This window comes from Aotus nancymaae, unplaced genomic scaffold (genome assembly GCF_030222135.1).
Source record: "Aotus nancymaae isolate 86718 unplaced genomic scaffold, 86718_ANA_hifiasm-v0.15.2.pri h1tg000063l, whole genome shotgun sequence".
Lineage (NCBI taxonomy): Eukaryota > Metazoa > Chordata > Mammalia > Primates > Aotidae > Aotus > Aotus nancymaae.
In genome coordinates, this window is record NW_026988477.1 from 1594183 (window position 1) to 1618439 (window position 24257).

The 24257-nt window shown below is 64.2% G+C and overlaps 1 protein-coding gene across 1 annotated transcript in view; it reads left to right on the forward strand.

The window, feature by feature from the left end:
• Positions 1–1132: 1132 nt before the first annotated feature.
• The window catches only part of NOTCH1 (notch receptor 1), a 47256-nt gene continuing 24131 nt past the window's right edge, over positions 1133–24257 (forward strand). The window contains 5 exon segments of the mRNA XM_064366024.1: positions 1133–1268; positions 1328–1406; positions 19894–20156; positions 20710–21048; positions 24067–24189. Coding sequence (XP_064222094.1) covers positions 1133–1268; positions 1328–1406; positions 19894–20156; positions 20710–21048; positions 24067–24189 — 940 coding nt within the window.

Genomic DNA, 24257 nt, shown 5'->3' on the forward strand with positions numbered 1-24257 from the left:
CCTGGGCCGCCCTGCACCCGCCGCTCGCGGGGCTTGCCGCCGGGCGGCCGGGCGGGCGCGCTGCCTACTACTTTTCGATTTGAATCGAGTCGGCTTTGGTTTCCTGTTGCTTCTCCGGGCCATTTATCTTCTTTCTTCCTCGCCTCTGGCCCACGCCGGGCGGATGTTGGGGCGCGGAATGTGGGCTCTGCGGCGCCGCGTTCGCCTCTGCTGACCCGCGCGGCCCGCTCGTCCCCGGCTCGCGGCCGCTGCCCCCGCCGGGGCCCCCCAGCGCCCCTCAGCCCGGCTCTAGGTTTGGGGGAGGGGTTGCGCCCGGCGCCGCTGCGCCCGGTGGGACTTCACTTTCCTTCTGCTTTGCGGAGTTGAAGTTTGGAAATCTTGGGGGCGGAGAGCGGGACGTGGGTGGGGGGCGCTCACAACTCTCCCCGCCGCACGTCGAGGGGGGTCTCTGGGGAATCGAGTGATTAATCCGCTCTTTCTCGGAGAGTTGGAGGTGAGAATATTCCGTCCTCTTCCAGAAAGTGCGGCTCTGTCACACCCCCTCCCCGTTTCTCAGCCCCCGTGAGAGGGGAGGGAGGGGCTGGAGTTACTGACCCCTTCTCGAGATGGGGTCGGATTCCTTCCGAACGGGGCGTCTTCATCCGCCTCCCGTGGGCACAGGGGGCGGCCCCTGGAGGTGCGGCCCGCGGGAGCAGGTATTGGGTGTCGTCGGCGGCGGCGGGGCCGGGTCCCAGGGGTGCAGTCCCCGTGCCCCTGGAGGCGGCCCCGACTCCACAATGGGCCGCTCTGATTCCGAGGCCGCGGCCGGCGCTTTGTTGGCGGGCGGGGCGGCGGGCGAGCAGCTGTCGCATTTTCCCACGGGCGGGCGGGAGCTGAGTGTAGCCACCCCCCCCCCGCCCCGTCCAGCTCTGCCCCTTGCAGAACGGGTTTAAACAGAGGCAATCCCCGCGGCTGGATAGGGGCCCCTGCCCTGCCGGACCCTCCGGGGTGGGGGGCAACGCTTAGGAGAGGAGCCTGCCCTGTCTCCGCTTCTCCCCCACTGCACCTCAGGCCACCCCACCCCGCTTCAAGCAGGACGTGTTCCCCGCTGCTCCCCTTCCCCCCAGTTCTGACTTACAGAACTCCGGGCAGAATGTTGATGCCCCTTTGGTTTCATGGAGGGTCCTTACTGCGGACCCCGGCCCCAGCAACCCATGACACTGAGCAGAGTGCTTCTGGGGTGGAGGGCGGGCGGCGCCCCTTGGCTGGGTGCAGGTCCCACCCCCAGGGTAACAAGGGCCTTCGGTGGGGGTGCGGGCGAGACTGACCTCTCTTCTGCCCTGCCTAGGCCTGCGATGCTCCCAGCCCGGTGAGACCTGCCTGAATGGCGGGAAGTGTGAAGCGGCCAATGGCACGGAGGCCTGCGTGTGAGTACCACCCCTGCGGGACCTGTTGCTTTGTGGAGGGCAGAGCCCCTGCTTTCTGCAGCGGCGCAGGGGACAGAACACTAGGCCATTGTCTTCTGGAGATGGCCCAGAGTCTGGGCGCGGTCACGTGCTGACTTTTATTGGACAAAGTCTGGCAATTACTTAATCACCAGCAATGATGCTGCGTGTGGAGCTGGTCTGGCTGCTGGGGGCTTGGGCAGTCTTCCGTGGGCCACTTCAGGCTCCTGGGGCACTAAGTGGGAGTCCCAGTACCCCAATTCTTCAAGTCCCCCAGAAACAGTTGATCTGCCAGGGGGAGCTCTGGACCATTTACAGAGAGGCCAGCCCCCACCATGCTGCCAACTTGGGGCACCTTCTCTGGCCGGGTGATGCCTCCTGGGCTGGTGGTGATGCCTGGGTGGGTGATGCCTCCTCTGGGCACAGCTGATGGCTCTTGAGCTGGTGGTAATATCTCCTCTGCATGGGTGATGCCTCCTCTGGGTGGCTGATGCCCCCTCTGGGTGGGTGATGCCCCCTCTGGGTGGGTGATGCCCTCTCTGGGTGGCTGATGCCCTCTCTGGGTGGCTGATGCCCCCTCTGGGTGGGTGATGCCCTCTCTGGGTGGCTGATGCCCCCTCTGGGTGGCTGCTGCCTCCTCTGGGTGGGTGATGCCCTCTCTGGGTGGCTGATGCCCCCTCTGGGTGGCTGCTGCCTCCTCTGAGTGGGTGATGCCCTCTCTGGATGGCTGATGCCCTCTCTGGGTGTCTGATGCCTCCTCTGGGTGTCTGATGCCCCCTCTGGGTGGGTGATGCCCTCTCTGAGTGGGTGATGCCCTCTCTGGGTGGCTCATGCCCCCTCTGGGTGGGTGATGCCCTCTCTGGGTGGCTGATGCCCCCTCTGGGTGGCTGATGCCCTCTCTGAGTGGGTGATGCCTCTTTGAAGGAAATTGACTCTCCAAAATCGGACCGACCTTTGGACTCTCTGTTTGCTCCAGCTGTCTCCTCTCGGCCTCAGGCTGGGGCTGGGGAAGAGGAGGTGGAACTCATGTTTTGGCGCAGGATGTGGGGAAATTCTTGAGTCTGGTTTCTGTCCTGGCATCTGCAAACTCTGTCCTCAAAATCCTGTGGCCCTTCTGGTCTCCCAGCCTCAGATGTAAAATGGGCAGGAGTGGCTGGGATGTCCTGGGGAGGCAGCTGCCTCCAGCCTGCCTGTGAGTGCCAGCGGGCTGCAGGGAGCTGTGCTGCTGTGGCCGACGCCCTTCAACTTGAGTCCATCCCTGATGAGAATAACGAGGAGGTGTTTGCCCGCTGGAAAAAGAGTCCTCCCCGCCCCACCAGGAGCTGCAGATGAAGAAGTGGCTCCCCAGCCAGTCTGCGCGCCCTCATTCCAACTGCAGAAGGGCCCATTCCCTTGACAACCCCAGCCCGGCTCCTGCCTGCGCGAACTGCCCAGTCTGTGGGCAGCGGCCCCCTCCCTCCCGGCCCCCGCCCTCCCCGCACTGAAGCCAATTAAGCAGGCCTGTGAGCAGTTTAATGGACAAAGCCGATTGTGTCTTTGTCAGACGCTAATGAATGCGCACTACTTTTTTTTTGCTTTTTGGGGCCCCTTCTCCCCCTGCAGAAGCCGCACGGACGCTCGCTGCCCTAAATCTTGTTTCCTTTCATTCAGAGCCCGACAGCTGGGATCCAGGGAAGTGCAGCCGCTATTGTTGGGGGAGGCGGATTAATGCCGTGTGATTAATTATGCGTGGCTTCCCAGAATGTATAACCCCCTGCCCCGCCACGGCGCGCCCGGCTCGGACTCTGCCTCCCATCCATGCGGGGCCCTGGGAGAAGCTTCTTGCTCCCACAGGGGACTTTGGGAGGGTGGGAGGAGTGCCATGCTGCGGAAACTGGGGGCCCGTTGCTGCTTCTCAGCGGCCCCAGGGAGGAGGCACGGCCTAGCCCCCTGGGGTCTGGGATTGAGGTCTCCCCCGGCCAGAGGGCTGTGCTTTGAGGTACAGATTGCTGTAGCTCCCTAGGGTCTGGGCTGAGACCCCGCCACAGAGCCACAGACACCACTGTCGTGGGCTCACTCTCCCATTCCGCAAATGTGGGATGCTGGTGAGCTGTTTCCAGCCCAAGCCAGGCCACTGACCAGGGCTTTGGTGCCTGGCCTTGTCACCGCCGTGGGGGCCTGGCGCCCCCTCCTTCTTGGCGGGAAGCCTGCTTCAGTTTGGCCTGACAGGCAGCCGGGCTCAGCCCACAGAGGCCCCATTGTGCACACCCCACTAGTCCAGTGAGAAGACGGGGCGGAAGCGTGTCTTCAGGCTCTTACCTCTGGGCTGCAGCGTTGGAGGCCACGGCCACAGCCAGGGCCAGGCCCAGCATGCGGAGGCTCAGGTCGGGGCCCACGCTGCAGTTTGGGGGCCTTGCAGCCGCTCCGGGGAAGGCCCTGGGCTCCTTCCCTGGGCTTCAGCCCCACCCAGCACACTCCCCTCAGGCGCCCTGGCTTCCTGTTCCTGCCCGTCCTTCTCAGAAGGCCCTAGGCGGTCTGTCCAGGAGTTGGCCTGGGCACCTGCGGGAGGCCTGGCTCTCCCAGCAAGGGGAGAAGCCCACGCTGTTTCTCGAAAGCATCTGGGGTGCAGGCTCCTGGAGCCCCGCCAGCCTGTGTGCGAATCCCGGCCCCGTGGCGTCCAGCTGTGACCCCAGAAACAGCTTTGACTTTTGGTGCCAGCCACTGCCTCCTCTGTGGAAGGGGCCTAGTAGTGGTGGGGTCACGGCGCCGGCCACGTTAGTACTGAGTGAATCATTTCTTTCCGCCCCAAAGAGAAGGAACCTCCATGGGAAGTTGCCAGTCAGGCGGTTACAGGGCTCGGGGTTGGAAAAAGTGGTTTTGTCCGTGCAAAATGCCTTCCCAGAAGGTCGGAGTGCCACTGTGGCATCGTCAGCTGGTGGCCAGGTAGAAAGCGCCCGGCAGCACATGCTGGTGGGTGGAGGATGGCCACTCTCTGGGCAGCTGCTGTGTGTAGTGTGGCCGTGGTGGCTGTGGTCGGAGATGGTGGCCTTTTGAGCAGGCCTCTTGTCAGCTCCGTTGGTGCGAGCAGGCGATACTGAAGAGGGCTCCCCCTGTTTTCCCTCTGTTTTGAGGATTGGGTGGGAAGAGCTGGACCCTGTCCGTCTGGGTGAGCCTGCGTCCGTGGTCTGAAAGGCTCTCCCAGGGCTGCCTGGGTCTGGGCTGGGCGGCGAGGCAGAGGGTGGCCAAGATGTTGCCCGCTGATGGCAGAGTCAGAATTGCACAGGGCGTCTTCCAGGTGGGGAGAAACTGCGGAGGGGGCGTCAGACCCAGCACCTCCTGGAGGACGTCCAGCCCCCTGCTGGGTGGTGGGCTGTAGCGCTGGACAGCTTTGTGTCTGAGGCCTGGCCCGGTCCCCTGCTAGCTCCAGGACCTTGGGTCATCAGGTCATGCAAGCCTCAGTTTCCCCAGGGTGTCAGCCAGGCTGATACACACTGAATCTCTTGGTGGTACATGAGGATGGCATGAGAACCTCGTGGGAGGCCCCTGGTCAGAGTGCCTTCCCTCCCCGCCTTCTGCCGTCGGCTGACGGTGCTGGTCTCCAGAGCCTCTTCCCCAAGTGTTTCAGCGACTGATGAATGAATTCAGAGAGTTCTGAATGTGCTGCCTGGTGGGCCGGGCCTGGCACTGCCTGGAGAGGGGCTGGCAGGCTCGGGGGAAGTCCGTCTCCCAGGATGGCTCCGGTTCGCAGACACGTTTGAGCACCTGCTGTGTGCTGCCTTCTGCTCCAGGCAAGGCCCCTGTGGGGACAGGGCAGACACGGCCCCAGCCCCATGGGGTTCACTTCCCAGCAAGGGGTGAGAGAGGCACCTGGCTCACGTATGGACATGTTGGAGGTGGGCTGGCCCGCAGAGGCCCGGCATAGCTCCCGGCAGCCCCGTAAAGCTGTCCGGACCAGGCACAGGGAAGTAAGAGGAGATCCAGAGCAGTCGCCGTCGGCCCCAGGGTCACGCAGCGGTGACAGAGCTCCTACCAGCCCTGCCCCTCTCCTTCTCCTGAGTGAACGTCCCTAACCGTGGCCCCAGCCTGCCTGGCCCGTCACTTCCCGACCTCTAGCGGGACTGGGGGGCGTGGCTTCCCTTTAAAAGAGGAGGAAGGAGGCTGGGGCGGGAAGTGACTGGGCCTGGGAGGCTGGGGAGGGGCGGGCTGTCTTCTGTCACCCGGTCTGGCTGTTTCCATTGACTCACTTGTCTTGGGCGTGGCCAGGAGAGGAACAGGTTAACCCTCCTCTCGCTCGGGAGGCACCTGCTTATGCAGCACCTGGTCTTCAAGGGCACCAGGGTTAGAAACACATGTTTAAAAACATGCAGTGTCCCAGGCGGGCGGATCACTTGAGGTCAGGAGTTCAAGACCAGCCTGGCCAACATGGCAAAACCCCGTCTCTACTAAAAAGACACGAATTAGCCAGGCACAGTGGCCCATGCCTGTAATCCCAGCCACTTAGGAGGCTGAGGTAGGAGGCTCGTTTGCACCAAGGAGACGGAGGCTGCAGTGAGTCAAGATCACGCCACTGCACTCCAGCCTGGGTGACAGAACGAGACTCTTGTCTCGAAAAAACAAAAATCAGAAAACAAAAGCACACAGTGTCAAATAGAAAGTGTCACCTCCTGAGACTGGGGAGACGTCAGGAGCAGGAAGGCCTGGGGCGGAGACCTGGGTGGGAGCCTGGAGCGAGTGCTCTGGAGGAAGCGGCCTCCCTGGGGCAGCGCCTGCCCCTGAACAGCAGCCAGCACGTTTTCCATTGAAGAAAACAATCGTAGAAAAGAGAGAGAGAGAAAGCAGCGCCCCTGCAGGAAGAGGGCAGGGCAGGGCAGACAGCGCACGCCGGGAGGGCTTCCACGAGGCAGAGCTGGGTGCGGGGACCCCCAGACACGGGCAGACTGGAGACCGCACGGGAGCTGGGACTGGCCTCATTCCCCATTCCCTGCACCTGTGATGGGCAGCGGCGGTCACCAGGGTCCACTGGGCAGTGCCAGGCCGGGCCAAGGGACTGCAGCCTTTGCTGTGGGGAGGGGACCTTTCCTGTTTCATGTTTCATCTATAAATAGTGCAAGGATGTGGGTTTGCAGTCGATGGGGCGTCTAGCTTGCCTTCCTCAGTAATGCAGTGATGACAGCTCCATGCTCAGGACGGCCGCTGTTACCCAGCCTCGTAAACCCCTGGCAGACAGCCGCCCACCCTCAGGTGTGGCCAGCACCGTTTTCATCCCCGGCACGCAGGTGGGAAAGCTGCTGCTGCAAGGGCGTGGGGATCTGAGGCAGGCTGGCGTCAGCTTTCACCTTCATGTGCAGGTGTATCCAGAACTTGCCAGATGTTTCCTGGGGCTGAGGAGGAAATACCAGTAGCTTTAACGAGCTTGGGGCATCAACCTGTGGGCCGGGATGCGTTTGATGGCCGTGAGTTTCCCAGGCAGTGCCGGGGCTTTCTCCCGTGGGGCCCAGAGCTCCGAGGGGAGGCGGAGTGGGGCTGGCTCTGATGTGCTGTGCTCCCCACACTGTCGCCTCCCTGGGCCTCAGTTTCCCTGTCTGTATGTGAGCCCTCTTCCAACTACAGCCGGCAGGAGCCTGGGTCGGGCTGAAGGCGTGGTGGTGGCTGCGGGCCCTGCGGCGTGGGCTCAGTGGTCTTCCTGGCTGGGGAAGGAGCAGTAGCTGCAGGGATAGGAGGGTGGAGAGAAGCCCTTTCCCAAAGTCGCCTGGTTCTGTTCTCCTTGAGGCCCTGCTCCTCCCCACCCTGCTCCCTGGGAGCAAAGGGAGCTAAAGCCTAGATTTGGGGGCTGGATATACATATAGGGGTATCCTGGTTGATGAGTTACTCATACTACAAAAAAACTTTGTTTTTGAGACGGAGTCTCACTCTGTCAGCCAGATTGGAGTGCAGTGGCACGATCTCAGCTCACTGCAGCCTCCGCCTCCTGGGTTCAAGCGATTCTCCTGCCTCAGCCTCCTGAGTAGCTGGGACTACAGGCGCATGCCACCACGCCCAGCTAATTTTTGTGTTTTTAGTAGGGACAGGGTTTCACCATATTGGTCAGGCTGGTCTCGAACTCCTGACCTCAGGTTATCCACCTGCCTCGGTCTCTCAAAGTGCTGGGATTACAAGCATGAGCCACCGTGCCTGGTCACTTTTTTGTTTTTTTGAGCTAGGATCTCATTCTGTCACACAAGGCTAGAGCGAAGTGGTGGGATCACGGCTGACTGCAGCCTCAAACTCCTGGGCTCAAGCGATCCTCCTGCCTCAGCCTCCAGAGTAGCTGGGACCACAGGTGTGCACCACCATGCCTAGCTAATTTTTTTTTTTTTTTTTTTTGAGACAGAGTCTCACTCTGTCACCAGGCTGAAGTGCAATGGCGCGATCTCAGCTCACTGCAACCTCCGCCTCCAGGTTCAAGCGATTCTCCTGCCTCAGCCTCATGAGTAGCTGGGATTACAGGCACGTGCCACCACACCCAGTTAATGTTTGTATTTTTAGTAGAGATGGGGTTTTACCATGTTGGCCAGAATGGTCTCTATCTCCTGACCTCGTGGTCCACCCGCCTCAGCCTCCCAAAGTGCTGGGATTACAGGCGTGAACCACCACACCCAGCCTGCCTAGCTAATTTTTAAATTTTTGCAGAGATGGGGTCTTGCCCAGGCTAAAGATGTGACTTTGGAACTGAAGCGTGCTATTCAGTGGCATCGAGTACATTCACGGGTTCGTTCAACCACCACCCAGTTCCAGGCCTTTTTCGCTGCACAAAACAGAAATGGCACCCAAATACAGTCACTCTTCCCCGCTGCCCCAGCCCCTGGCACCCACCCGTCCGCTTTCTGTCTCTGTGAATTTGCCTGTTTTTGGACATTGCGTATGAATGGTATTGTACAGCAGGGGGTCTTTGGCCTCTGGCTTCTTTCACTGAGCAGAATATGTTTAAGGTTCATCCGTGTCACGGAGTGGACTAGACTTCAGCCGCTGAGAACCATCGGGGACTGGCTGGAGTGAGACACTAGCATCCCAGTTCTCACACAGTCCAGAGGAGACAGGTGTTGGGAGGGCATCCGGGGTGGTTTCCTGGAAGAGGCGGTATTCACTCTGGGCCAGTGTGGCCACCCAACTGCCACAGAGCCCCTAGAGTGGGTCCTGGCACGGTCCCAGGTGAATTTATAGGACAGCCTGGCGTGCCCACAGCTTTTGCCCCACTCAGGACTCCAAGACAGGTTCACAACCTGTCCCTGAGCCTCACTCACGCCAGCCGCCAAGCCCTTCAGCGTCCGTCAGCCCACAGGAGGACCTGCGGGGCCGCGGTCACTAAGCGCCCACACGCCTGGTGTTGTAAGGATGCAGGGAAGAGGGTCTTTCTTGAGCATCTACTAGATGCTGGACCCTGGGGAGTGGGTGGGCATGGCGGATGCAGGTCCCCCTGGCAGGGGAAGAGCACGCTGCTTAAGAACCAGGCTGTAGGGCGGCTGGGCTTGGCCACAAACCAGAGGCGGGGTGGGTGCTGTGGGGCCTTCAAGTAAGGCCCACCATGGAGTACCTTCCACGCTGGCGCAGACGGGGTCAGCAGCTGGGAGCCCAAGACCAAGGGAGCGGCAGGGGCAGGGCAGCGTTGGGCAGTGAGGCTTTGGACACGTCCAGGGGCATGCCAGGCGTCTCAGCCCCACCCACTCGGTCTGCCTGCTCCTTGGCCTTCCCTTTCCTGGACAGAGCTCTGTGTGGTTGGCTCCCTGCTGTCTCCGGGGTCACCTTGGAGTGACTGACACAGGTAAGGGCTAGAAGCCTGGCTTCTCGCTCTGAGACACAGATGGTGTCCTCTCCGAGTTGCCCTCGGGTCAGGGAAGCGCCATATCCCCTGCAGGGCACCAGGCCAGCCTTCACAGCGAGGCCCCGAGGCCCCGTATGCAGGCAGCTGGGTGCCTCCTCCCCGTTGGGCGGACGCGTGAGTGTTAGTGTCGGGGTGCCTGATCTCCCCCAGTGGTGGCGGTGCACGGTGGTTAGGCGGTCCCAGTGTCTCTGAGGCCTGTGGAATTCTCGGAGGAGAACTTCTGCCCGCGGTGTCTTGAGTGCTCCCCTGTACCTACTGATCCTGGGAGGGGAACTTCTGGAAAGGCCTCACCTCCGAACCCCCACTCACAGGCTCAGGGGCCCAGGCTTGGGGGGGGTCCTGCCATCTGCATTCTGAATTGAGCCAGTGCGGGTAGACAGGGCCCTCTCCACATGCCCTCCCTAATACAAAGAGGTGGCTTCGAGTGGGTCCCCAAGGGGCCTTGTGAACCCGCCCAGGTGGGAGACCCCATCCTCCAAGTCCCCAGCCCCTCAGCCTCAGCTGCATTTCAGAGGCCTGGGCTCTCTGGGGTGGGGCTATGACCGTGGTTACCTGAGGTCTGGCCTGTGTGGGCACCCTGCTGTGCTCCCTACAATTTCCTGGAAGGACATCTGAGGTCCTGGGGTCCAGTGGGCCTGTGGGGAAGGGACTGGGGCAGCCCTGATGTGCTGGGGTACACAGGGGAGGCTTTGCCTCCGACACCCACACAGCTGCCAGGCCCCACCGGGATCTTGGCAATCAGTCTGCGAGCGGCCAAAACCGAGGCCGTCTCGGGATCAGGCCAGGCCCAAATGCTGCCCGGACCCTCCCCACAGAGCCCACCGCCGCAGTGGGGACCAGGGGACACTCACAGCAGCCTCGGCCAGCTCGCCTGGCCTCACCTGCGCAGGGCTGTTCCGGCCAGTGGGCGCCAGGTGGGCGCTGTTCTCACCTGGGGGGGAGGCCTGCCAACTCCTAGGTTGCTTGTTGAGATTTTCCCCCAGGAAAGAGTCGTGTTGCTCCTTCTGCTCCGCCTGGCACTGAGGTTGGCGACACGCCCCGGCCTTGCTCTCACGGGCAGGTGGGCGCATTCTCATCAAACTGTCATCCCTGTTTACGCAGTTCCCTGGCCTGGTGTCCGTGGTGCGTCTCTGAAGTGCTTGAATTGGTTGTTTAAAGCTCAGGAAATGCCCCTTGAATTGTGTTGACATCGTTGATTTGTGGAGCGCAGGAGGCCAGCCTCGCCCAGCCTGAGCCGGGCCCGGGAGGCAGGTCCTGTGTGTTGAGTCAGCCTCTCTGTGAGGGCAGCGGCCCTGCTGCATGGGCTGGGCTGGAGAAGTGGACTCCCCCGCTCCCCGCCACATCCCGAGAGCTCAGACACGGACAGGCCTGCGGCCGGAGGGCAGGACGAAGCTGACGGTCGCCCTTGCGCCGAGATACCCGGACACAGAGGCGGTGGCTCCCAGCCGCCTGCCCCGTCCCCATCCTGGGCCACCCAGTCTGACTCATGGCCTGAGCCACCGGCGCCTGCCTGGGGAGCCACGGCGGGAGATCTGGCTTTATTAGAGACGCGTTCGTGCCCCATCAAGTCCAAGGGAGGGAACCGGCACATCCTTCACTTTCCCTGAAACAGGCTCCCCCGCAGCCCACACGGTCAGGTTCAGGTGCGTTTGCAGACAGGCGCCTTTGCAGGAGGCTGGAGCTTTTGGCCTGGAATTTTTCCTGCTGGAGGCCCGTGATCAACGAGCCTGCCCAGGGACCGAGGCCCCGAGGAGGTGCCATTGCCCGATCCACGCCTCAGACGGGTGTCCCGCCCTGGACCCTGCCGAGGCAGCAGCTCGGGCCCCGACGCTGGCCTGCCCTCTCTGAGGCCGCTGTGCCCGTGGCAGGGCAGGGGCCGGGCTTGCCGAGCCGTCGAGTGGGCACAGAGGCTGCCTGGGAAGGAGGTGGGCGGTGAGTGCTGACTGCCCGCACCCGGGGGACAGATGAGCCCCAGGCGCACAGCAGGGCCTCGTGGCGGGGCCCGGGTACCTGCCCCCACCAGTTCCGCCCGGTTTCAGCTGTTGACGAGCGGAAACACACAGTTACTGGAAATGAGAGGTCTCGGGGAGCAGCCGGGGCGAACATGTGTGGTTTCCCTGACGCTTTTCAGTAAGATGCTGAGCTCAGGCCGGGGCTGGCTGGTGGGCGGAGGGGGGGCTGGGCCAGGGCCTGCCCCTTGGGCCTCTGTTCTCCATCCTTACACAGAGGGGCCTGGGTTGGTCCTCGCTTCCGGGCGCGGCCCCCTGCGTCCCCCTCAGTGGTCAGAAGGAGGCCAGGCAGGGCTGAGTGTCCAGGCTCCACGTGGTGGCAGGGCTTAGGCCGTGGCAGGGTCCCGCCCAGCGCAGGGCTCTGCAGCTCCCCAGTGGCTGGGCCTGGCTGGGCTGTGGGCGGCCCTGGGGCCAGGTGGGCACTGGGAGCAGAGGTGGAGGCAGGTGGGTGACTGGGGTGGCTGGAAGACCTGGCCACCCCAGCAGACCTTCCCCTCCCAGGTTTGGGTGGCACTGGGTCAACAGCCCAGTTCATCGGCTTCTTCCCCTATGTGGGCTGTGTGACCCTGGGCCACCGCCGCCTCTCTGAGGTCCCTCCTCCTCAGGAGATGGGAAGTGGCCTCCCCAAGGGCTCCTGACGGCCCCAGGTGCCGTCCTCAAGGCTCGGCTGCTCCACTGAATCGTGTCTTCTTTTGAGATGCTGTAGGGTCGTGGCAGCTGTGGGAAGCGTGGCCGGGTCTCGGGGGCTGCACGCCCGGCTCCCCCGGGGACGTGCCGTCCGTGCCATCCACGCTGGAGCCCCTCGTCGTGCTGCAGGGGCTCCTCCAGGAAGGCCTCTCCCAGAGGCCGGCCCCAGCCACAAGCCCTGGGAGGCTGTGGGATTTGCATGCGGTTGTTCGCTATTTCATCCAGGTCGTGTGGGATTTGGGCGAGGTCCTGCGGGATTGGGTGAGGTCATTCGAGATATTTGGGTGAGGCCACGTGGCCCTGGGCGAAGTCGGGCTTATTCAGTGCCTTGGAGCGGCAGACGTTTTAGGACCTGCCAAGTCCACCCCGAAAACCCCCCACTTTCCCCACAGGGAAAAGCACCCCAGACAGTCCCCAGCCTGTGCCAGCTGTCCCGGGACACCCTGGTATCCCCCAAGTTGTGGCACTGCAGGCCCCTCCTCAAGGCGCCCCTCCTCATGGGCCCCTCCCAGGTCTGCGGGCACCTGCCTGGATCCCGATTCCCAAGTGTGCTGTGCCCCAGTGCCCGGCAGCAGCGCTGGGCCTGGGCAGAGTGAGGTTCCAAGGGCCTGTGTGTGAGCCAGGCTGGGTGTTGGGATCCGGCCGGCAGGTGGTGGGGGGGTCCCAAGAGGAGGATTCCTGGGCTCAGAGGCCCCTCTGTGCCTTAAGCCGCCATAGAGCGGGGAGCTGGTGGGTGTGATGGGGATGGGGTGACCTCCAAGGCCACCACTGAAGCCACCATCGTCTGTGGCCGAGTCGGAGGCAGCACAGAGGTGTCCTGGCCTCTGCCACCTCCAGGGCGGTTTCCCGGGAGAGGGGCGGGAGGATGCCGAGGAGGGCGGCGTCTGCCCCCGGGAGGCCAGGAGCGCTCCTCCAGCAACGTGAGCGTCGGCTTCATCCCCGTCCACCAGCGCCGACACCCTGAGGGTGCTGTGGGTGAAGGGGCATCTGTGCCCTGGGCTGGGCCTCTCTCGCCCAGAGCCCCGCCCCCACCACCCTGGGGTTTTGTGTTTCACTGGCGGAGCTGTAAGAACGCATTGTCTGCCCCAGACTTCCCGATGCTGGGAGATCAGGTGGTCAGGAGAAACATCCAGACCGTCTGTCCAGTGGTGCTGGGGGTGCGGGGGACATGCACCTCCCTCCTCTTTCCCAGGGAGCTTCTGCTGCTCCTGCCCTGCCCTGCCCTGCCCCGCCCCGCCCCGCCCCACTCTGGTCCTCAGCAGCAGGAGTGGCTCAGAGCTGCCTTCAGACCCAGGTGGTGTGCTGGGCATACCTGCTGGTTTTCTCACCTGTGAAGTGGGCCCGGTACACGCCCCCAGGGCGGTTGTGGGGTCCCATGAGACAGAGCTCAGAAAGCTGCGTGTAGGTCAGGCCAGGAGGGGCGTGGGCTGTTTCCTCATTCCCGGACTGGTGTGTGCTGGACAGATGTCCAGAGCTCCTTCCCCTCCCTGTGGCGTTCTGAACAAGTCGGCTGGACTGGAGCCTGCACCCCCGGGTGTCTGCCCGGCTGGCTGTGGGGCTCACTCCAGAGAACCGGAGCCCCTCCGGGCAGCCCCTTCCTGCCATCCCGAGACAGGATTTGCTCAGGAGCAGCGGTGGGAAGTTGCCGGAAGCATGCCTGTGGTGCTGCCTTGGTTCAAGGAGTCTGGGTTGAGCCCTCCAGCAGCGTCGCCATGGGCCCGTCCACTGCCTTCCCGGCCTGTGAGCCACTGTGGGGTGCAGGGCTGGGCTGGGCCTGCTTGGGAGCAGAGACCTGGCGCAGAAGTGACCATCTGAGCCTCTCCAGCCCAAGAGGTTTGTCCACATGGGTTCCCAGGGGAGGGCACACGTGCTTTTGAGGGATCCAGGTGGGAAATTCCCCCAGTGGAGCCAGGGGCCATTGGGGTGGCTAGCATCTAGGAAGCCCAGAGAAGGACACACATGCCTGCTTTTGGGGGATCCGGGTGGGAATTTCCCCCAGTGGAGCAAGGGGTGGGGCTCCAGCAGGCATTTTTCACGCCCCACACAGCCTGTAGGGCACTTTGGTGACAGCTGGCTCCTGGTGCCCCAGAGCCTGCCGGCATTTGGGGGAGGGTCTGGCCACATGCCGCCCGGAGTGGCCGCCCCAGCTCTGTGTCTCCACGGGCCTTCCGTCCGTCAGATGCGGGCAGCCCTTCCCACGTTGGGTGAGGGCGCCTCGGTGGGGCATTGTTTTCCTGGCTGTGGGAAAAGTGGCTTCCTGGGAGGACAGGTTCTGTCCCCATCCCACCTCCCACACAAAGGGCTTCCCCGGAGCCAGAGGAGGAAACCCAGCCTTCCTACACTTCCGCCCTTCAGCACATTCTCAGCCATCCGAGGATGCAACTGGGGGGAAAGATTTGCAGGCAAAAGAGCTGAGGGTGCCGGCAACAGCTGTTTGGGCCGGAAAGCCCTGCCCCGCTCAGACCCGGGCCGGCGCGACCCCCGCCCACCCGACGGCCTCCCGCTCTGCCTGCCACTGCCCTCTGTCTCAGGAGCTGCCGCCCCAGCCTCCCTGAAGCCCCCACTGCTCTCGCCTCTTTCCCTGGGGCCCTAGGAACCGGGGCAGGGCCCCTGCGCGGCTTTGAGCAGCTCTAGGCCAACGGCTGCAGGGGCACGGGGAGGCCACAGCTCAGGTGTGACCACAGGTGGTGGCTGGCGGCAGCCGTCCGCACGGCGGCCTCCAGAGTCGTGGTTTTGCACCCCAACGGTGAGCAGGCCTGGTGGTGCCGGGCTTCACGGGGCCCCTCAGCCCCCTTGGCCCCCTCTGAGCCTACGTCCCTCTCTCCTGTCCCAGGTGGGAAGGAAGCTGGGGGCAGAAAGGGAAGAAGGACCTGGCGGCTGCAGGGCGTCTTTCAAAGCCTCCCAGCCCCACAGAGGTGCCAGCCAGCTGTTCAGACGGGTTTGGACGCACGGTCCTGGCAGGTCAGGGGGAGCTGGGGCCTTGCTCTGGCTCTTTGTTTTAGGGGCTTTGGGGAGACTGGGGAAGGGGCTGTGAGCGGTGAGGCTCCGGCCTCTTCCCGAGGCTCCTTGATCCCCCAGGGCTGCGCTTCTCAGCTGTTCCGGCAGGACAGGACCCCAGGGGAGCCCCAAGCCCCTGCCCAGCTCATGTCTTAGCAGCCAGTGCCACCTGGAAGGTGGGTGGTGCTCACTGGGACGTGGGGGACTTGGACCGGCCTCTGCTCAAGTGAGGGGCTGAGGTCTTAGGACTCCCCCCGCCCAGAAGCCTTGGTCCGGGCTAGAGCTGGGCTCCGTGGCCTCATGGGGGCCTGCCTGGGGAAGCATCCACCCCCCTGGGTCTGGCCTTGTCTCCCCCTCTCCAGTAGGGGGTCACAGTGGCCCCCTGCCAGTCCACACATGGTCCCATTTGCCCAGGCGGGTGGATGGGAGGGCCTGCCTGTGCGCCGGGGTTGCCAGGTGTGAGGCCCAGTGTCTGTGGTTTGGGTAGAAGGCAGCCAGCCTCGCTGGGTCTTAGCAGAGCATGGCCCTAGATCCCTGCTGGGCAGAGCCCCTTGAGTCTGGGCAGGTCCTGCTGGTGAGAGGAGGGGTCCCAGGGAAAGCCGAGAGCGGGGCACCCCCGGCCGGGCTGCTCAGCATGGGCTCCTGCAGGATGTGGCCATGGGCTCCCTGGGACAGCAGCTGTTGGGGGTGTCTGGGGAGGAGATCACCCCCCTTTATTGCCCCGTGAGGGGCCACACTGTTACCAAGGAACCCCTGGGCTTCTGTGGCAGGAAGTTGGGCCGAGATTGATGGTCAGGCGGGAGGCCCCCAGCCGGGCAGGTGGAGCTGGGCCTGTGTTCTCGGCTGCACCCAGCGGCTCTGCTGAGGGCAGGGGGGGTGCGTTCAGACACCGATTTCAGCCAGTGGCTCCTCCCCTTCCCTTCCCAGCCAGCCGGGGTGTGCAGGCTGTCCCTTCTGCTCTGGGAAGTGCCGCTCCCGTGCACCGGAGAGGCCCCCCACTGTCCCTGCCCCTCCCCGCCCTGGCAGGTGCTGTCGCCTGGTGGAGCTGTGGGAAGCCCCCCACCCCAGGGTCTCGGGTTCCTCTTGCTGGGGCAGCGCGGGCCACGTCACCGACTCCCAGCTCACTCAGGTCCAGCTGACCCCACACCCCCACCCTCTGCGCAGCCTCCGCCTGTACCGCCATCCCTGGCCCCGCATGACCATAAACTCCTTGAGGGTAGGAGCTGAGTGAGCCCTGCCCCCGAGGAGTCCCTCTGGCCCCTCCTTCTCATTTTGGGGCGGAGGGAACTGTCATCTGTCCCCTGGGGGTGGCAGATGGCCGCTTAGCTTAGAAAGGAAAACAGCACAATTTAGAATCAGTCCCGGGTGAAAGGTCGAGGCAGCATCTGCCTCCCGCAGCATTTCTATGGAGCGGCCCCAGCGGGCAGGGTGGGAGGGGCACTATGGAAATACTGAGGCGGGAACAAAGCCGGGTGGTGGCGGTGGAGGCGGTGGTGCTGGCACAGCGGGCGCTGGGGCACTTGGCACCTTCCCCTCCCACCTTCGCCCACCCCCACAGCCCTCCTGGAGCCCCGCCCGCCACTTACCTGCAGGGGCCCCAGGACAGGTTGCCCCAGCACTGCCAGGACACTGAGAGTCGGGGAAGGGACAGGCAGCTGCCAGGTGATCCTAAGAGGGACGCACAGAAAGGGGAGCCCATCAGGACATACCTGGCATGGGCTGGGTCCCCGCCGTGGGAGCTGGATGGCTTGGTGGACAGGGCAGCTCTCGTCCACCTGGGGAGTCTGGTGTTCCCTATCTCAAAGAAGCCCCACCTTTTCCACCCGGGAGGGTCTCCCCCTGCGCCCGATGGGAGGAGATGCGGAGACGGTGGCGGGTGGGGTGTGAGTCACTCGGGGAAGCTGTGGGGCTCCCCGTGGGTGAGGGGGCTGTTGGATACCACCTCGCTCAGCCAAGCACCGGCGCCTGCCTCTCGCTCACACCCCACCGCCTGCTGGGACAGTGTTGAAGACAGCATGGCCCCAGTACTGGGGGTGTGGCCAGTGCCAGGGCTGAGAAGGGTTTGGTCACAGGCTGGTGTTCCTGGCCCTGGCCGGGCTGCAAGCCTGAGGTCCTTCCTGCCTTCTCGGGGACGTGTGGCTGCTGTGCAGAAGGCAGGTGTCAGGCGTCTGTAGAATGCTCTGGCTCTGGCCAGGTGGGAGAGAGATGCAGATCCGGGGCTCGGGCTGGAGGCTGCCTGCCGTGGCAGCGGAGGACCTGACCCAAAGCCACTCCCAAACCCAGCTCAGAGCTTCCTCCAGGCTCAGCTCAGCTCCCCGTCCCTCAGCACCTCCAGGCCATGGCTGTGGGGCCCGGGCGGGCGCCTTCCCTTCGGTGTCCGATGCCCAGGCTGAGCGTGGGGACGGACAATGGGCCCTCTCAGCCTGCATTCCCCCACGGGAGCCTCGTCAGGCCTCCTGCCCCGCCCGCTGGGAGCAGCTGCCGCCACGTCCGACACCTGCTCCCAGTGCCCTTTGTCCGAGCGCCGATGCCTGATTTATGGGGCGTGTTTCCCTCTCGCTGCCCCGGCGTGGTCCAGCCTCGTTAACTGGGATGCGTCCGGTTGGGCAGATTCTCCCACAGTCCTCCACTCTGGGTCCGAACTCAGGGTGGGGAGTGGGGCCAGATGTCTGGGCAGAGCATCGTGGGCCATTTGGGGACACCCAGTGTCCTGTGACCTCAGGACACTTGGTGGGAGACTGCTCTAGGGGCTGGGGCCCCCTGGGCAGCTCACGTGGAGTCCCCTATGGCTGTGGGGAGGCCCCTCAGCCCCTCCACCTGTCTTGCCCAGCCGGTCAGCTTTTCCCGCTCCTTGGAGCCCTGAGGGTCCGGGAGGCAGGGACGACCAGGTTGCATGGCCAGGCCGACAGAGGCTCCAGCCTGGCCTTGATGACCGAGCGCCCTCTGCCCTGCACACACCCCTGCCGACTTCGTCAGCGGCTGGGAAAGAAAAAAGGGCCTTTTCTCCAAGTGGGAGCTGTGGCCAAATCGCGCCTGACAATGGGGCATTTATATGGGGAGAGGACGCCTCTCCTGTGGCCACGGCCCAGCCCAGCCCTCGGGCTCCTCGGGTTCCCAGCAGCCTCTCCGCCTCAGGGACCGGCCAGCCTGTAACTAGATCTGCGTGCAGCGGGGGCTGCACCTGCCCTCCCCACAGGTGCGCAGAGAGGCAGTTCTGTCACTGAGCCCCGGAGCGGCCGGCCACACGGGGGGAGCCTCATTCTGGGGCTGTGCCCATTACTCATTGGGCTGGCAGGAGCCCTAGCCAGACCTGAGTGAACTCCCAGAGCCCCCTTGGAGGGGTGAGATGTGTTTCCTTTAAACCAATTGCTCTGGGACTTTTGGCTTGTGGCAACAGATGGCCGGCCAGAGTGGCCATTTTGCTTTCTCCCTACCCAAGCTGTGGCCACAGATAAAGGCCTTTAGGGAAGACAGATGCCTCCTGGCCTTTGGGACAGGGGCGTGGCTGGCTGCTGAGAAACTCACAGACCCCACCCCCAACAGCCTCCACAAGCCCCTGGGGTAAGGCCCCCCCAGGCCACTGTCACTCACATTACAGGCTTGATTCGAGCCACTGTGTGGGAATAGGCGGGAGAGGCAGTGGGGGTCCCGTGTGAAGCAGTCAGCCATAGCTTCAGGGCTGGTGCTGGGGCAGACGACGCGGCAGCCCCCTACCCAGGTGGGCTCTGGGAAGCGCACTGTCCGCCTGTACGTCCCATCCAGAGGAGGCCACGCGCACGTAGGGCCTGAGCCGTGGGTCCGCAGCCTTCCCAGGCTGCTGGGGCTGCTGGGGGCCAGGGGCTCGTTCTGCTTCAGAGGCTTCACCCCTGGGAAGAGCGGCTCCCGGCTGGTCCCAGACCTTCCCTGGGAGTGTAAGGCTAGGAGGTGACGGGGGCTGGTGATGTATGACCGCAGCAGGTGGCCGGGTGGTCATGGGGCTGGGGGGGCAGGCTCTGCGCCCGTCACTGCAGGGAGCAGGTGAGGCCAGGCCTGGTGGGGAAGCAGGACCCCTTCCCTTTCCCCTTGTTCTGTCTGGGCCTGGACTGTGTGTTCAGGGTTAGGGGCGGCCTTTGGCACGCCTTAACAGGTTTGCAGAGACCTGGCAGTGGGCACTCCTCACGGCACCTCGGTTTCCCCGGCTGTAACATGGTGCTTCTGCTCCCAGCTGACATGCCTGGGTGTGTGTTACGAAGACTTGATGCAGAAAGAGAAATGTGTCCAGGGCCGAGTGTGGGCTGAGAACAGGCTGGCTGGTGTGCCCAGTGCCGTCTTGGCTTGAGACGTCCCATCAGAAAGGCTTCCACGTGGGAAGGGGCGCAGGAAGCCAGTCCACGCTTTCCATGGCCGCCATCATGTTGATACCTGAAGGCTGGAAAAACCACCACCTTCACTGCTGCCCAAACAATGCCCGTTTGCTGTGGCAAAGCTGGCAAGGAAAGCAGACCCGGAGGCTTTACGGAGCCAGGTGCACGACTCCTCTCCATGGCTCCCCACGGGTGTAGACCCAGACCCCTGACTGGGCTGTGGACCCAGCTTAGAATATTCTAGTCTGTAACTTATTCCCCCATTTAGAAGGAGTCTCGCTGCGTCTCTCAGGCTGGAATGCAGTGGCGCAATCTCTGCTCACGACAACCTCGGCCTCTCGGGTTCAGGCAGTTCTCCCGCCTCAGCCTCCTTCGGTGGCATTTAGTACATTCCCAAAGTTGTGCAACCGCAACATCTGTCTAGCGCCAGAGAGATTTGCCAGCCCTGAGGGAGCCTGCTAAGCAGACATCGCGCCCGTGGCCCTGCGCTTGCTGCTGGGGTGCGGGGGAGGCAGCCGTGCCTGCAACAGGTGCTGAGTGGCGGGGGTGCTGGGGGAGCAGGTGGGAACTGACCGCCCCGGCACATCTGCCAACAGCTGCAGCGGCGCCTTTGTGGGCCTGCGATGCCAGGACTCCAACCCGTGCCTCAGCGCCCCCTGCAAGAACGCCGGAACGTGCCACGTGGTAGACCGTGGCGGCGTGGCGGACTATGTCTGCAGCTGTGCCCTGGGTTTCTCTGGGCCCCTCTGCCTGACACCCCTGGACAACGCCTGCCTCTCCAACCCCTGCCGCAACGGGGGCACCTGCGACCTGCTCACGCTCGTGGAGTACAAGTGCCGCTGCCCACCCGGCTGGTCAGGTGAGGGAGGACCCGCGGCCCGACAGGTGGGCAGGCCCAGGCCCACTGCCAGCTGCCCATGCAGCTCAAGCTGCTTGGCAGGACCCAGGCCTGAGTCTGTGACCCGGAAGTCATTGGAACCCCTGCCCCGGGGGCCCTGGTCCCCTCCCAGCCCAAGTCGCCTCATTTTCAGCTGCTGGCTCCGGCTCAACCCTCGCTGTCCCCGCTCCTGCAAGACGACGGGAGCCTCTCTGTCTAGGCTCCCCTGCCCCCTTCCTCCTGCCGTGCGCTGGCCCTCGCCGTTAGGGTGCAGGGTGTCTGGGGGTGTCAGCTCTGGGAGGAGACGATGCGGGCTCAGGCCCAAGGCCACCTCTCCCCGCCTCCCCGCTGTGTGGCTTTGCAGGTCACTTGGCCTCCTGGGACCTGTGGTCCTTCATCTGCCAAAGGCGACCGGTCTCATGGCAGGTCCTGAGGATCAAGTGAGATGGAGCCTAAGGTGGAACCCAGGCCAGCACCTCCCAGGGCCTCGGGGAGCAGGGAGGCCAGCATGACCGTCCTGTCCCTTTGTCCCCAGGGAAATCGTGCCAGCAGGCTGACCCGTGCGCCTCCAACCCCTGTGCCAACGGCGGCCAGTGCCTGCCCTTCGACGCCTCCTACATCTGCCACTGCCCACCCAGCTTCCACGGCCCCACCTGCCGGCAGGACGTCAACGAGTGCAGCCAGAACCCCGGGCCCTGCCGCCACGGAGGAACCTGCCACAACGAGGTCGGCTCCTACCACTGCGCCTGCCGAGCCACGCACACCGGCCCCAACTGCGAGCGGCCCTACGTACCCTGCAGCCCCTCGCCCTGCCAGAACGGGGGCACCTGCCGCCCCACGGGCGACACCACCCACGAGTGCGCCTGCCTGCCAGGTAGTGCTGCCCGGCGGCTGGGGTGCACGAGTCCCTCCCCGGCAGCCAGGCCTGAGGGACGGGAACGGGGGTGCCTGGTGCATGGGGAGCCCTGGGAGGGCCCATGGTGCAGAACTGGGAAGGTGGGGCTGGTGGGTTCCCCAGACTGCGTGAGGTGTTAGGGGTGTGTCTGGAGTGGGGTGTGCGCTTGGAGGAGACTTGCATGGGGTCCAGGTGCCAGCCCCTGTCTTTCGAGTTCCCTGGAGCTCACATTTGAGTTGTAGGACGCCCTGCCTCCCCCACTGCGGGCACCCTGACTTGCGCAACCCCTGGGCTTCCCCTGGGGTGGGGCTGGGGCGGGAGGGGAGTGGGGCTGGGGCGGGAGGGGTGTGGGGCTGCGGGCGGGAGGGGAGTGGGGCTGGGGCGGGAGGGGTGTGGGGCTGCAGTCGGGAGGGGTTCGGGGCTGCGGGCTGCACCGTCCCTTCCCCAAGCCGTGGCCCTTCCGGCTGTCCTGCTGGTCTCCTGCAGGTGGGGGTGACAGGCAGGCACAGCTCCTGCCGGTGTCCCCAGTGGCTCCCCACCCCTGTGTTGTATGTAGGAGCCTGCCTACTGTAGTTCTGAATTGACTACATTTTGCAGCAGCTCTAAAAATAAGGAAGAGGTTTCAAAACCTTCTGCCTTATTTGCACAGCATGGCGGATAGGTGGGAATGGGGCAGGGCATTCGGGCAGGGGTGCGGCTGGGGATGCACAGGGCCCTGGCCGACCCACGGGTGACCCGAGGGCTCCCCCACTGGCCTGGCCCCGCAAAGGGGAAGCTCCCAGCTGCCCAGTCAGCTGAGCCCAGCCTCCTCTGCGTGCAGACACCAGGCCTGTGCATTTCCTGCAAGTCACTGGGTGAGCGTGGGGTGGGGACAGGCACTCGCTGGCCGGCTTGGATCTTGGATCTCTGCAGGGCGGGGCGCAGAGCCTTTCTGCTGCTGTGGTTCAGGGGCTTTTGTAGCAGCCATGGGACCCCAGTTCCAGCCACCCAGGCTGCGGGGCTGAACCCTCGAGGGGCTGCAGTTCAGGCCAGGGCAGGTCGGATGCATGTGGCCTTGTCTGAGGCCACTTGCATGCAGAGCTGACACCCACTTATCTGGGGCAGGGTGGGTAAGGACCTCCTGGTGAGGCCCAGTGGTGGAGATGCCAGGGGCACAGGTGCCAGGGGCACTGGGCCCTCTCAGAGCCACTGCATGGGCAGGGGCAGTTCAGGGCTGTGAGGGGGTGGCCAGGAGGGAAGGGGAGGGTTATTGGGGTTTACTCACTTGAGAGTGGGCAGATCTCGGAGGCTGGGGTGCTGAGGCTGGGTCACTGCCCGATGTGGGGTCTGGCCATTTCAGGGTGAGATGACCATCCAGGGGACCTCCCCAAATGACTCGGGCCAACCAGACCCCAGCTTCAGACTCTGCCTGGTGGCCCCTGCACCCAGGCCCCTGAGGGGCCGTCAGCCACCTCTGGGAGGTCAGGGAGCCCTGGAGACACCAGTGTGTGGAGTCCCGGGGAACCGAGGCAGGGACAGCCCTGAGCCCTGCAGGCCCGGGAGCTGACTGGGATGGGGACTCGCACAGCCTGCCGGGCACAGCAGCACCGTCTCCTCGTGAGCTCCACTTCTGACGGGGAGGATGCTGCCCAGGCCTCATCGCAGAGGGGCCGGCTGGGGTCCCCGGGGCTCGCTGGCTCCCCCTCCCTCTTGCGCGCTGTGTTCCTCAGCCAGCACTGTGCAGGGCAGTCCCGGGCCGCAGGCCTCGCCAGGAGCCCACCCACCTAACAGCTAGGCCCCTCCCCGGGGTGCAGGGTCCTACACATGAGTAGGGACCAGGACTCAGGCTCCAGGCTCTGATTTTTTTTTTTTTTTGGTTGGGGGACAGGGTCTCTGTCACCCAGGCTGGAGTACAGTCGCGCTCTCAGCTTGCTGCAGCCTCGACCTCCCAGGCTGAAGCGATCCTCCCGCCCCAGCCCCCCGAGTAGCTGGGACCACAGGTGCGCGCCACCGTGCTTTGCTACTTCTCGTGTTTTTTTGTGGAGACAGGTTTTCGCCACGTTGTCCAGGCTGGTCTTGAACTCCTGGGCTCAAACGATCCACCCGCTTCAGCCTCCCAAAGTGCCGGGATTCCAAGCCTGAGCCACCGCGCCAGGGCTGGGCTCTGATTTTGGGTCCTCCCCCAGCTGACATGCAGTTTGGATTTTGGTTGCCCTGGCCGCCTGTTTTTGCTCCAGTCCAGCGGAAGGGGTGGTGGCGGAGGCGATGTCTCAGAGGGTGGGGCCGGGCGGGTGGGTGCTCCTAGGACGGGAGTTCAAAGGCATCTCGGGAGGCGTCGATTAGTAACCGGCTGCAGGTTTGGCTGTTGCCGAACACGCCTGTCTGGGTTGATCATTGAACCAGTGCGGGTCGAATGGATTAATGGCTAACTGGCTGCCTTGCAGGCCTGGGTGGGGCTGCGCCTCAGGGGAGGGGGCCCAGCAGCCTTCGGAGGAGGAGGGGGAGGAGGAGGTGGGCACCAGAGCTCGGCCCCGGGGTGGCCGGGCCATCTGAGTCTCAGCAGCTTCCCCGGGGCTACAGGGGCCCAGCCTGCCCCAGCCAGCCGCCTCCCGGCCACGTCCCCGCTGCTCAGAGGCCCTCCCAGGCCCCAGTGTCTGCCCCCGAAGATGGGTGCGTGCCCCCCTGCTGGGACATTGTGGGGAGCTCTAAGCATGCAGGCGGCACCCAGGTGCAAGAGCCTCCGGAGACTCTGAGAGCCCCAAGGGTGGTTGTGACGGAGGCTTCTGGAACCCCGTGTTCTTGAGTCCGTCCGTTTAGCCAGCCCTGTACAAAATGATTCTTTAGAGCAGGGCATGTCCCTCTGGGCACTGGGGTGAGGCAGGGGACGGGCACAGACCCTGGAGCCCCAGGGCAGGGCTGTCGGGGGCAGGCTGTTGTGCCCAGAGCAGTGTGGCCGCAGTCCAGGCAGGACGGGCTTGGACCTCAGGGAAGAGGCTGACCCAGCTCCTCCCACCGCAGGCTTCACTGGCCAGAACTGTGAGGAGAACATCGACGACTGTCCGGAAAACAACTGCAGGAACGGGGCCGCCTGCGTGGACGGCGTGAACACCTACAACTGCCGCTGTCCGCCGGAGTGGACAGGCGCGTACACGCGAGGGGCAGCCGGGGCGGGCCGCTACCCGCTTATTCAACCGCACGCACAGGCGTGG